Source organism: Drosophila virilis, chromosome X, assembly GCF_030788295.1.
Source record: "Drosophila virilis strain 15010-1051.87 chromosome X, Dvir_AGI_RSII-ME, whole genome shotgun sequence".
In the NCBI taxonomy this organism is placed as follows: Eukaryota; Metazoa; Arthropoda; class Insecta; order Diptera; family Drosophilidae; genus Drosophila; species Drosophila virilis.
In genome coordinates, this window is record NC_091543.1 from 2,030,778 (window position 1) to 2,045,000 (window position 14,223).

Genomic DNA, 14,223 nt, shown 5'->3' on the forward strand with positions numbered 1-14,223 from the left:
CCGTTGTGAATGAACGTGTGGCAGCGAATGAGTGAATGTGAGTGTTCAGCAATTATTTTTATAACGTTAATGAGCACTCCGCATTATTGTGGCTGCCGATGGCGGCGACAACGCGGATGATGATGACGACGATGACGACGACGACAGTCAGCGCCAAAAGTGTGCGCACGTAGTTGCCACACTGTAAGAAATGTCGCAGCAGCTTATTATATTAGCCAGACTGACTGATTGATGACTGATTGATGATCAATGTACAGCTTTAGCCTTAAGAATCGAATATTTTCACATTTGTTACGTTTGGTGCTGAAAGTGAAAGTGAAGTGGAAAATGGGTGGTAGTGAGAGGGAAGTGGAAAATACGCATTCCACCTGTTTTGGTGAATTCGGAAGCTTAAAGCTAAAACTGTTAATTGCTATTTTTGTGCCTCCGTGTTTAAAGATCTTTGTTAAATGTCATTTGAGACATTTTTAATGCTTTGAAACATTAAGAAAACGCTTGCACTTAATCTGCTCTCCTTGTTTCTAGCTACTCACCGATAGATGTCGCTCAGTGTAAGTAACTAAATTCAGAGCATTTCTCACCTGTAAGTGGCACTGGGCATTGTGTCACGCCCACCCCAAATAACTCAAAGGGGCGTGAGTGTGTGTGTGTACGCGGTGTGGCATGTGCTTGTGTGTCTGTGTGTGTGTGTGTGTGTGTGTGGGCGTGGGCGGGCGGGTTTGTTTACCTTAATTATTACACACATGCCAAAAAAAGGCGCACAGCCGCAAACTTTACACACACACACATACACATAGACACACACGTGCACTTAGTTGGCGCTCGTTTGTTAGCAATTAACTTGGCATTACACAATTTTTAATAGCATACTTAACGACGCGCCGCCTCTCGCTCTTGTGCTGTCTACCATTTTGCCGCTCGCTCGGCGTCTTCGCTTGTATCTTGGCCTGAGTCTGCGTTGACGTAAATTGAATTTGCGGCCTGGCCAATTACCTAACACAAATTGCACGTATTTATGGGAGTTACTTTAGTTGTTGTTGTTTGTGTTGCAGCAATATGCAACAGCTGGGAGCTCGTCACGCGCTTTGCTTCGCAATTTCCGCTTGGCTTTTGTGCAGTTTCCTTTATTAATTTTGCCATTTGCTTTGATCCTGCTACGCATTTTTTTTCGCTGCTGCATTTGCTTTCTATACCCTGTAGCCATTAATAAACGCCAAGCGGGGAAGCTGTATCGGGCACTCGATAAGCTGCAGGTTTCTCAGCTTCTGACCGCGCAGATCGAGTTTGATTACAAGCATCGATAATCATTGTCATCCTTTTTGTTGTTATCGATAAATGTGTGTATCACAAGCTTGTTTCTGCGCATTTATCGGAGCTTTGGAGGGATCGTTAGGTGTACATAGATCCAGAATATTTATATATATGTATACTCTATATTTTGGTTGGGTCGAGGGTATTTTCTAGTCGCGCACTCCCGGCTGGCGCAGTCTTGCCTGTTGGCGCTGCTTTTGCCTTATTTTGCATTTGATTTTTCCGCGCTTAAATTGCGAATTTGCAGTCATGTTTGACCCCAATAGCCCTGCTGCGCAATCCTTTGCTTCCAGTTTCTGTCTCCCTCTCGGTCTCTCGCTCTCGCTCTCTCTCTCGTTCTCGTTCTCGTTCTCGCTTAGTGTCTGTTTCAGTCGCTGTTGCTGTCTCTCTCTGTCCAGCTCTAATCGACATTTTAATGCTCTGTAATTGCCTGTGACGCTGGCAACCGGCTAAAGCCAAAGAGTTTGCCCGCCGATAGCTGACAGCAATTTGCAAGATAAACAAGCCCAGTGACAGACACACACACACACACACACACACACACGTTTAACACTATAAACAGCTTAAAACTGTATTAAAAGCATTTAATTCACATCCGTGTACGGTTGATGTGTGTGTGTGTGTGTGTGCTTGCTTTTATTTTAATTACCACTTACATATTGATTCTTTGCTCTTGGCGCAGCGCAAACGTGTTGCCTACTTTTCAGCGTGACCACAATATCCTGTATTTATTATTAACTTTATGCTTTTTTTTTTTCAATTTTACTGCTACTATGGAAATAACTTTAATTAAAGTTATGTGAATATTTACAATGACCTGAGAATGTACAAGGAAAGGGCGATTATATAAACCGCCCACATTTCAAACAGAAGACACATTTCTTTCTTGATAAGGCTATGTCATCTGCAAATGTGAGAATAGTTTAAGTCCTGTGGATTCTCGGTTTCAATTGAAGAGTCGGTGGGCATATTATATGTAAAGATTGTGTAGAGCGTGCGCACCAACATGCATTTCATGCATTTGCTACAATTAGGCTGGCTTAAAGCTTTCGTGCGTTTTGAAAGCTACCCAGCTTTGAGCTGCTTTCAAAGTTATTTTTAATATCAGCTTCAGCTTTAATAAGCACCTTTTTATTATATCTTATTATAGCTTTAATGTGATTTAAAAGCTTTTTCTATTTCTTAATATAGTTGTGCTATTTTTATGCTGTGTGCTTTAGTGGCTAAGCTGTCGTTAATTTTATCCTTTATGCTTTCACCCACCCACACACACACACACACACACACTCAGCTCTATTGATGCTGGTGACATGTGGAACTGGTGCTGTGTGTGCTCTTTATGCATAGCGTTAAACAATTTTTTAATGGCTGCAATCAAAGTTTTAATTAAACGCTTAAAGAGCGGACAGCGGATGGCAAAACCACAACGACAACTAAATCCAAAGAGAGGCAACAGGAAGCGGGCAGGCGATGGGGAAGAGGCGGAGGGGGGGGGGGTGGGAGGGTCAGCCTGCAAGTGAAGCCTTTGCGACAGGCACGTCCGAGGCTAATGGAGCGCAGGCGACCCAAAACATAAACAAAAACTTGTGCTGCGATTTTTAATAGTTTTTTTTTTTTTTTTTTGCCACTGCAGTTTCTTCTTCTCCGTTGTTTTTTTTTGTAGTATTTTGTTAGCTGCACTTCTTCTGGCCCGGGATGGGAGCGTGGGCGTGTGTGTGTGTGTGTGTGCCGGCGGCGACACTTAGCCAAATATAATATGGCTTTTATGTCAGCCACTTGCAGAAAATTGCTTTGGCTCTGCATGCCAGGCCAAGGGGCAGCGCGGGGTTAGCCGAAAAGGGCACAGATGATGGATGAGGGGGGGGGGGGGGGGGGAGAGGGGAAGGCCGGGCAGATACTGGAACTTACGTTCTTTCACGTGCGTCGACTTCTTATGCAGCTGGGCGCTTTTAACGCTGTCAGTTTTTCTCCGTCCTGAGCGGCATTCAACAAAAAAAAGGACGAAAAAAAAAAAGTGGCGAAAAAAGTTTCAGCTTCAGCTTCACCAAGCGAAAGCTGACAGATGCATCTGGTGGAGAGATACCCCCGCGGCCCAAGTACAAGTGCATCAGCATCAGTGGACCCCCCCCTCGTCCCACGCCCTTCACCTCCTCATCCGCTGTCAAGTGACTTAGCCTGCTCCACATTTTGCCGGGCGTTTAGGTGAAAAAGCTTTTTGCATCGCAAGCTCTGTCAATGCAACAGTCAGGGCAATTTCAATGCCTGTGCGGGCGCGACGTTCAAATACCCTCGAGCCACGCGCCCTTAAGAAATCGGATGCTTTCTTTATGGAAAGTGGTTTATTGCAGATGGAAAAGCGTTTTTTTTTAACTTTCAAATGTTTTGATGAGTTCTCAAAGTAGTTCTACACAGATATTAAACGGGTTTCGAAGAGGTTTGAAACAGGTTTGAAAGCGATTTTATGCGGGTTTCAAAGGGATTTTAAGGTGTTTCTTTTTAAAAGGTTTCAAAGAGGGTTTAAACAAGGGTAAAGGGGTTTTAAAGAAGTTTCAAAGGGGTTTCTAGGGGCTTTTAGGCAGGTTTCAAAGGGGTTTGAACTTTTCCCAAACAGTTTTTCAAAGGGATTTTAGGCAGGTTTCAAGGGGGTTTAAACATGCCTGAAAGAGGTATCGAAGCGGTTTTAAACAGCCTAGTCAGGGAGAGGCCTTAAAGGAATATGAAACGGGTTGGAAAAAGAGTGTAAAGAGTTTATAAAATAATCAAAACAAGTAAGAGAGGAAGAATGCTCTAGTCGAGAGTGCCCGACTAGGAGATACGCTTCAAAGGAACGTCGAGGGCACTATTAGAAACATTTCAAAGCGGCCCATAAGGTTGCAAGAACTCAAGGTGTCAAGAAATTCTTAAATGAGAAACATTTCAAAGCGCGTTTTAAGATTGCCAGCATCTTAAACAAATCTCAGAAATTGATTAAGGTTAAGTGACAAATGGAAAGAATATGAAGAATGTTATAAGAGGGAGAAACTACCCTATAGGGCTTGCTCTAGCGCACGTGGTATTACAATGAGTGTAAAATATTTACTCTGCATATGCAGGGACGCTAACAAAGAGAGCCAAGTGCTTGCTAAGTGGATCAACATATCAACATTCTTAACAAATCTGCTATGAGAATGGTAAATGGTAAATGGAGAATGGTAAATGGTAAATGGAATATGGAATATGCCCGTTGACACGGCTTAAACTGGAGTGCCAGATGCATGTTAATGGAAATCTTTGATCTCTAAACAAGCATAAATAGATATACTTATGTATATAGATATTTTATGGCATTTGAATGATAGCTATGACTACATCGAATATTGCTGCCACTTCTTCTTATTAGCTAATTTATTGATACTGTTCTTCTAATCTCCAATAATTTAATCAATATACTTAACATAACTTATCTGGCAGATCGATGGAATGGATCCTACGAAGTCTTCGTCGTTCTTTCCAGTTGGGGATTTGGCTGACAATTCGCCATTTTAATTTAAGGAAAGGGCCAGGAACAGGGTCAGAAACAGGTGCAGGGCTCAACTGCAACAATTGCCGACTCAGCTGTTGTTGCGAACGCGCGACTGTTCTCACCTGTCGAGCGGGGCTTGGGTTCAGGTAAGCGGACGGTGTCTGGTCAGATATTTTTAATTAAAAGTGCATTTCATTAAACTCGGCACACACACATTTACAGATAAATTTACATGTGTAAAGGTAGGCAGATAGGCGCTCTTCATTGAGCTGCATTTTGTGCGAGTGTGAGTGTGTGCGTGTGTGTGTGTGTGTTGGACTTACCGCGCAAAATCTTCTTATCGCGATGGCCGTGACAGCGATAGCCCTGGCAGGCGCGCTTCTGGAGCAGCGAGGGGCAGTGCTTGCCGCCGTTTTGGACCGCCTGCAGGATTTGGCGCGTCCGCGTCATCATTCCAGCTCCGCAGCTCTTGTCGCATTCGCTCCACGCCCCCCAATCGCCCACCTGGCAGTCCAGCACTGAAAGTTCCAAAAGACAAAAGCGCAACATCGCGTTAAACTCTGAAGTCAAATACAGTCAAGCTTCTCTAAAGCGAACTTTTCAAAAGCATCAATAAAGTTGAAGATAGTTGAACTAATCTTACCTTGTATTTTAGATCATCCAGCGTATCTTATGATAATTGATTTGAGTGAACCTTATCTCATTTTATCCCACGTTATTTTATCTTATACATGTTGTTCTCTATTCTCTTCTCCTCGTTTCTCTTCTCTTTTCTTTTCTTTTCTTTTCTTCTCTTCTTCTCTTTTCACTTGACATTTCTATTCCCCTCCCTTCTCCTCTTATCTTATCCTTACTTATCTCCGATTTCTTCTCATCTCCCCTCACCCCACCTTATCCCAACTTATTTAATTTTATCTTATTTCATCCAGTGACAGTTTCCATTTGCAGGAACAAAAGATGTATAATAGCTTTGTTATTTCCGTGCATCATTGCCCAACACTGACGTCCTGCTGAGCGTTGCCACCTAGTTACAATGGACACTTATTGGAGTACATAAGAACAATGGAATATTTGTCCAGCCGCATGTCGAGCACATGCGAAAGGGCCAAATAAGAGCCTAACCAGAGCTGGCAAAGGCATTTGGGGAAAATACACCGAGAAGATGCCCTGCAGCTGAGCTTTTGTTTCAGATTTTGCAGTTGCAGCTGCAGTTGCCGCTGCAGCTGCATTTGGCTAAATGCATCGAGTGACGTTTCAAGTTTCTTAATTAAAAATTGTGCAGACCGGCAAAATTAATTAAAATCCATTTGCCTTGATTGCGTCGAGGTCCTTTGGCTTTGGCTGCGCCTTTGGCGCTGGCTTTGCATTTGGACAGGCCAGGCCAGGCCAACGTTTGGTTTGGATTCGGTTTCGGTTTTGGATTTGGTTGCGGACTTGCCAGCAGCGTTTTTGGGAAGGGATTCTGGTGGACGGCAGCCTTTTAGTCCCGGCCCTTAAAGGCGCTAATGAAGCCACAAAGAGCGCTGGCCAGGCGAATTGAATTATGCTGCTGCCTGTTTGCACTCTCTCCCTCTCCCTCTCGCTCCTTCTCGCGCACAGTTATATCTCTATCTCATTTCTGTTTAAATTCCCTTGGCTTGTGCAGCTGTTGGCCAGGAATTGCAAAAATTGTCTTTAAAATCGATTTTAGCTGCATTTATCGATGCCATTTGCAAAAGTTTTTCCCACTTTTTCTTCATATATTTTTTTTTTGCTCTGACCCTATTGAAAAAGAGTACTAAGGGTATTCAAGCTTTGTGCAAAGGTCTGCGACAGGCTAAGGGCGGCTTTAACGAATCCAACTGGGTTGATCCTGTCATGCATGTCCTTCAGTCTGTCCGTCCGTCTGTCTGTCTATCAAATCCGAGGAATTCAATTTTACTCAATTGGTCAATCTTGGTCAATCCAAGATTTATCTTGAATTAAAGCTTGTCGTTTCTTATTAATTAAACTTATTTTAACTGTTGTATTATTTAATAAATATTTTAGTAAATATATAATGAGATAATTTATTAAATTAGTTAATGATCTTGTTTTGAAAAAATAAGAATAAACTTGACTTTCTATTAACTTTACTAATTTTAATTCAGAAGAATAAAGACTTGAATTTGAGATACACATGTTGCTGAGTGCAGGGTGTTTCCCAATCAGGCACGCCCGACTAGAACACTCTTGTGTGTGTGTGTGTGTGTGTATTTTTTTTTTGCCTGGGTATTATCTTTAAAGGCGCTTTGCTCGTAATTTTGTACAGTGCACACACACACACACACACACGCACACCACAAAGCCAATTTATATTTTCATTTTCATTTCGCCTTTTTGCACAAGTTTTCGCAAGCATTTAACCCATTGCTTTTCAGTGTGGACGCGCGAAATTAGCAGAAAGGAGCAGAAAGAAGGCCAAACAAAACGCTGCGATAATAGAACCAAGTGCAGGAGCGTGTGTAAAGGGTGCAGACCGAGGGGGTGGTGTGAGTGTGTGGCTAGGGCGTATGGGTGTGGCAAGCATAAAACTAAAGTAGTTAAAATTATGATTGCATTGGCTGCTGCTGCTTCTGCTGTTTCTGCTGCTGCTGCTGGAAGCGGCAAAGTGTTTAGCATATTGTGTGCAGCTCCATGAATGCGAATGAGAGCAGAGAAAAGGCCAGGACAGAGAGAGAGAGAGAGGGGAGAGTAGGGGAGAGAAGATGCGATGCGACGGACTGAGTGAAGCGAGCGCAAACTTTGCCAAGGACTGAGAACTTTGCCTGGCAGCGCTGCAATTCTGCGATCCTTTCGTGCAGCTTGTTGTGGCAATAAATGGCATAATGCTGCTTAGCAATCAAGTGGCATGATTAGGAGCAAGGAACAAGGAGCAGCGAGCGGGCAGCGGGCGGGCAGCGGGCGGGGGAGTTGGGCCAGGGATTGGGTTGGTAATGTCACGGCTTATCCAATGTCTCCCACTCGCACCTAGTTCCCAGGCTGAGCCATTCGACCGGCTGGCCATTTGCCAGCTGCCAGCTGCCAGCTGCCAGCAGTTGCATGTTCTGATACCGCCTGCTGATAACGATGATAATTATAATGATGATAGTGGAAATGTTGATAATTCTGATGATTATGACTCTCGCTGGCTGCTGGTTAATCTGCTTGTCTGAAGAGTTCAACAACTTTTCATTTCTGGCATTTGCAGTGCATTTGTCAGCTTACAAGACGGCGACGTTGACACATTTCACCTGCCAGCAAAATTACAGCGTTGCCAAATTTCACTTGTTGCACTCCTCGTTAAATAAGTTCTCAAGCTGGCAAGAGAACTCAGGCAGTTTATTGCATGGATGTGCTGCTGTCTTGGTCAAGGGCCATTGCAGAGTTATATTTATTAAAAAAAATTTTTGTTAATAATAGTGGAAAATTTATTAATTACACTGTTGCCACACTTCATATGTTGCTGTTTTATAGGGATTTCTCTTGTTTGCCCATGGTAATCTGTAATTTGAAAGTTTCGCGCTTCACTTCCAGGTTCCGCTTTAGTTTTCATCTCTTTCACGAAGTTCCACCTACGAATTCAATTTTTACTTCTAACGTTCACCTCACAGATACACTCAAATTCCACCGACAAGTATTTATACTTAAGTTTCCACTTCTAAATTCCATCTCTAAAATCTCTAAGATCCCTCTACAAATTCCACCTCCATGTTCCACTGCTAAAAGACCAGCTTTTTGATTCAGCCTTCAAGTTTTCCAATTTACACCTGTTAAGTTTCAAATTCAATTTTTCCCTTCAACTTCCACTTCTAAATTCCATCTGCAGGCTCCCCTTCCCAGTTGCGGCTATTGTAAGCGCCTCTTAATTTTCTGCAACTTCTTCTTTGTCTTCAATGCGTCAGATGTAAATATCAGCAAGCCTGTAAATTTAGCAGCTATTGTAGGGATCAAAATGCCGTATGCAATTACACAATGGGTCAGTTGGGGGCAGTTGACGGGGCGGGGCACGGCGCATCCATCCACTTGCTGCGCTCGAGTATTTGTCATTACGCACATGCCACGACTGCTGCTGGAGTTGCATTTCCTTGGGGCACACACGAGCTGCCAGAACATAACTCAATGTACCAACGAACGCAACAGACAGCGTCTAGGGTCTAGGGGGCAGCAGCAGCCGGAGCAGCAGTTGCTGACGCGTTTGGGGCCAAAAGGGCAAACGGCAAATACATGAAATGCTGCACAATGTTGTGTGAGCCACAGAATGGGGCACGGAAATAAACACAGCTTGGTTATTTGTGGTCAGCGATGCGCAGCAAATGCCCTCAAAATGTGTGCACGTTGTTCTTGTTCTCGTTGTTGTTATTGTTGTTGTTGTTTTGTAGAGCCAAAACCCTTACACCAGCGACCTTTCTCTTTGGTCAGTGGCGCTTGTTGTTCCTTCTTTGTTCCAGCTGGCCAGCCTGCGTCTGCCAGCCAAGTCAAACAATTGCTTTTGACAAACTCAAGTGCGGCAGATAAACAGATAAAAAGTCGCAGCCCCTTTGTTTTTCAACGGACAGCGCATTCAAAATGGCGTCGCGCGTCCTGTTCTGTGAAGTGCGGCAACCGCGCTTGACAAGCGGCTCAAAGACGTACAGTCTACAGCATGAAGCACAGCTTTTGTGAGCCAAAGTGCATTCCATCGCCCGAAAAACATTCCTTTGTTGTTAAACTTTCTTGTTTTCAAGTCAGTTCCCGCTGAAGAAATGAGGCAAGAGTGTTTTTTTTTTAGGTATTTAGAAAGAATGTTGCCACATTTCGGTGAATGGTGACAACAGTGCCGCCACTCTTCACATTGCGTTACACTGTTGCCACATTTAACTATTCTATATTATTAGGGCGCTTGCTCCAAGTGGCCAGAGAAATGGTGCAACAGCATTTTTTTTGGCATTTAGGCTATACTTGATGACCGCACTTGAAATCTGCAGACATCACAGTGTTGCCACATTTCAAGCCTCAAGTCAGAGCATAGCCTTCATATTGTTGCCACTTCTCACTACCTTTAATTGCAGCGACCGACCTTACATGCCTCTAAATAACATTGTTGCCACATTTCTTAAGGGTTGGGGTCAGCTGAAGCATGGCTAATTCGCGTCTTTCGCTTTCAGTCGGGTTCTTGCAGTCAACAAAGCTTTCGAATTGCAACAAACTTTTGCCGAAAACTAGAGCTTTTCCCGGCAACTGTTGTTGCTGTGCTCTGACCAAAACTTTGCTGGCCAAAGGCTGTCAGCAGCAAGCAACTGAGCAGCAAACCTAGAGAAAAAAAACGAAGCAAACTTTCAATAACTGATATTGTCGCTTCGCCTTGTTGTCAACACTGTCAGCAACAGCAGTAGCAGTTGCAGTAGCAGTAGCAGTAATAACAGCATCGAGCGTTCTCATAACAATAACTAAAACTTGCCCAAATACTTGGCTTTGGCTTTTGTTAACTTTATCGCTTATGAGTTGAGCTTGTTGTTGCTGCTGCTGCGTGGCATCGAGCCAGCGTTGCCAAATTGCAGTAGCTGCTGGTTTTTAGGGTTGCCAACATTTTAATTAATTTTTCATTTCACATAACTTTACAATTACAGCAAACAATTTGGCATTTCACATTAAACCAAACGAGACTCCATTGCAACTCATATGCGAGCATATCGAGTAGCCGCAATAGGTGGGCGTGGCAACAGTCAGCCCTTGGCGTATGGAACACGTCCTGATTGCCAATATTGTGTAAATTGCCAAGGTAAGTAGCCAATGGCACAGAAGGGAGGTGTGCGCAAATTGGCGTTTCAAGTGGGTCTCATTTCAATTGTTGGCACTGGAATTACACAAATTTGTCGCCATTCGGCGCCCTCATTAATTTCAACATGTATTTTTAACAATGTGGCAAATGGTTGCCAAAGCCCAGCCGCACTACCTTTGACCCTTTGCACAGGCATTGCAGCTGCCTGAAGTGCCACTTGGCGGCTAAACACTTCGCAACAGCTGCAACAACAACAACAACATGAACAACAACGGCAGCAACATTTGCATATGGCAGCCCAATGGCCACTTAGTCGACCCTTTAAGCGCCACATTACGTTTTATTTGCCTGAAATGGATAAACCCGCCACGCTTTGTTCGCCCCTCTCAAATATTTACCCAACCAGCTAGGTATGCAAGCGGAAACAGCAGATAGCCCCATTCGGGGCCAAAGCGCGCAAAAATGAGAAGCGGCAACAAGGCGCAGCGGTAGGGTTGTCTAACCTAAGCTTAAGTGCAAAGTTGCGTAAAAATGCACATAGAGTTTATAAAAGAATTTTAACAATATGTAAATCAGACTTAGAGTTGGATCACGCAAAATTTGTCGTGACAAAAACGTTCAATAATTTTAGAAAATAAATTTGTAAGCTTTTTAATGCTTGTTTACGCCGAAACTCCAACAAAGCTTTAAAGTTCACTTAAAGCCCAGCTAAAAACATTTTGAAATCTTTTCTTTAATTATTGAAAAGCTGATTTAAATTCCTTAAAGTAGTTAAAACTAATCATGCTTCTGCCCATAGCTATTATATATAAGTTAAATTCAAGTGTCTTCCTTTAACAAAACATAATCGAATAGACTACAGAAGCTTTCACTCGCAAGAGAATTCCGATGTTTTTCATTAAAGCAATTTTAAAACGAAACCCTGTTAAGGTTTAAGGCAAAGTTGTTCTGAGGAAATTCAAAGAAAATGAATATTAAAGCTACTCAAAGCTCTCGTCGGCTTTCGATCAGTTAAGCTTAAAGCTCTGTTTACTTGATGTATTGGGTTCCAGCTTACAACGCTGCATTGAAATAAATAAATATTAAAGCTGCATACAATAAAATCACAGTGAAAGCTTAGCCAAGCTAAAACTTAATTGCCTACTTACATAAATTCCAATAAAATTCCAATAATATATATTAAAGCGCCTTAAAGCTTCGCGATTACGACAAAGCTGGCTTAAAGTTAAATTGTATCAAGTTTCATAATCTCTTCTGTTTTTCCTTTTTCCTTAAATGCGCTTTAAATATTAAAGTTCAGTTCAGACAAAACCTACAAAACTTATTAAGCTTTGACGGTGCAAAAGTAAAAAGGGCACAGCGCATTTACAATTAATTGAATTAAAAAATATACTCGTGATATTTGTTTTTAAAGCGACCAACTCTTTGGCCCATGGCTATCAAGCGTTGCCCCGCCCCTTTTGTCCTTTAACCTACCAGCCTCTCCTTTCCCTTTGTCTGGCGAGAAGTCCTACTTCGCGTGCGGCGAGTGTTTCACTTGCTTTGGCTTTTGCTTTGCTTTCGCCAGGCAAGCGGCACGACAAAGTTATAATAGCCCTTTGCGGCACAAACACACTCACACACACACACACGCACTCAGAGCCAGCATAAAAAGTGAGTGCCACACACACCTACACACACACAGACGCATGTGTGTGTAATGGGAAATGGCAGAACAAATGAAAGCCGGCAAAAGCCAACGACAATTGCAATGTGGGGCTTGCGTATGTCAACGTGTCAACACTTAATGTAAATTACAGTTTGTTAACCACACACACATACACATACACACACACACACACACACTTATACACTACATACATATACACACACACACACACACTCCAATTACCTAGACTAGGGCAACTATTTCGCCTTGCGCCCGCGCTGTTTTATGTTCATAAGTATTTAATGCGACCTTCTGACATATAACAACACTGCCAGCTCAGCCCCAGCTGCAAGCCCGCACACACACACACACACACACACATACATACATACACACCCTCACAGCGCCTGCCCGTCACTGTAAGCATACACATTAAATTTGCCAGCGCTGTCAAGGACATTGCTTTTGGGGGCGCTGCCTTTTGGCAATTGTGGCCTTAGCCAGCACTGGGCAAAAGTCGAGCCATTTTCAATGTTGGTAAATGTTGCAAATTGTGCAAATCCAGTGTCCACTGGGCCTCTGCTCAACCATCAGAGACGAAGGACTCTCGAATTTCGAAACAAGTGCAACAAATGCAACTAATTTAACCGCAAGCCAAACCAGCCAAAGGACTGCATATTGGCCAGGATCAAGCTGCACACACACACACACACACATGCACACGCACACACGCTTACAGACGCACTCGACTCATTGGCCATGAGTCTGGCAACTGAACTGCAATAAATTGTTGAGATTTTGCTGGATTTTTGGTGCGGTTGTCCACAATTAGCCTTTGACTGCCGGCCCACAATAGAGTGTGTGTGGTTGTGTATGGGTGTGTGTGTGTGTGTATGCGTGTGTGTGTGGCCGAAATGTACACGCTTCACATGGCAAATCGAATGTTTGACCTCGCCCGAAAACTTTTTTTTTAGCCCCTTGGATCCTTGGATGCGTAAAAAAATGCACAATTCAGTTAGGGTCCGCCATAAAATTGAGATGCATAATAAACGCTGCGCAGCCGTCGTCCTGCGTCCCGCATCCTGTGTGCTGCGACCCCAAAAAGTTGACCACGTTTTCGACAGTTTTTCCAATTACATTGAACCAACTGGGCTCAACTCCACTTCACTCGACTCGACTCGACTCGACTCGGATCTGTTCAGCGGGCCACAAAACAAAGCGCGGCTAGTCGCTGCGCTGAAGCGACGACTAGTCAGCCAGGCAGTCAACCAGGCCAGCTGCCAGCGGCATATAAGAGTAATCCAAAAAAGAAGAGAGCCAAAAATTGAAAACAAATAAAAACAAGTAAAAGGCTCCAGCCGGGAGTTCCCGATCCCCTGATACCCTGTTGATAGAATTCAATAAAGACGCGCATGAATGTGTGTGTGTGTGTGTGTACATGTATACATAAACACATGGCTGTATAAACAATCGATTTCTAAAATAACTTTTCTCTTTTCTAGCCCCGATCTTGAAGAAAATTTTGAACAGTAGATCATATTGTGCTATAGAATAGATATATATGCTCCTAAAGAGACAATTGCATTGAATTGTGGCTTTAAGTGGTGGGATGTTCGATTTCTTATATTTATTTTATTTATGGCTATGTTGTGTTGGTGCTGAATACTTAACCTATTCAAGAAGCTAAATGGAAAATTTGCTGACTCTAGCTCTAAAAACTTAAGAGATTTGCGCAACAAACAGGATTTCGATATCGATTACTTGGAAACAGATCAAGTTATCGATTATCTGAAACAAGCTCGTACTGCGCGGGCACTGAAAGGACCTTCTTTTCAAATATAAAGGCTCTAGTTCTTATATGTACTGAGATCCTTGCATGCATACATACGCACAGAGAGGCGAACATGGCTAGATCAACTCGGCTGATGTGTTGCTGATCAATGATATACATATGTATATACTGCCTGTTACATAAATTTGCACAAATACATTATACCCCTTTTA

At 43.1% G+C, this 14,223-nt stretch overlaps 1 protein-coding gene across 4 annotated transcripts in view; it reads right to left on the bottom strand.

Moving 5' to 3' along the window:
- vex (somatomedin B and thrombospondin type 1 domain containing protein vexed) overlaps positions 1-14,223 on the bottom strand; it is a 102,851-nt gene that overhangs the window by 16,155 nt on the left and 72,473 nt on the right. For 3 of the 4 annotated variants that reach the window (XM_032440400.2, XM_002058147.4, XM_070210107.1), the window contains exon 3: positions 5,137-5,331. In XM_032440400.2, the coding sequence (XP_032296291.1) occupies positions 5,137-5,331 (195 nt within the window). Of the gene's footprint in view, positions 1-5,136; positions 5,332-5,456; positions 5,567-14,223 lie in introns of those variants that run through there. The other variant, XM_032440401.2, reaches the window with a different exon arrangement.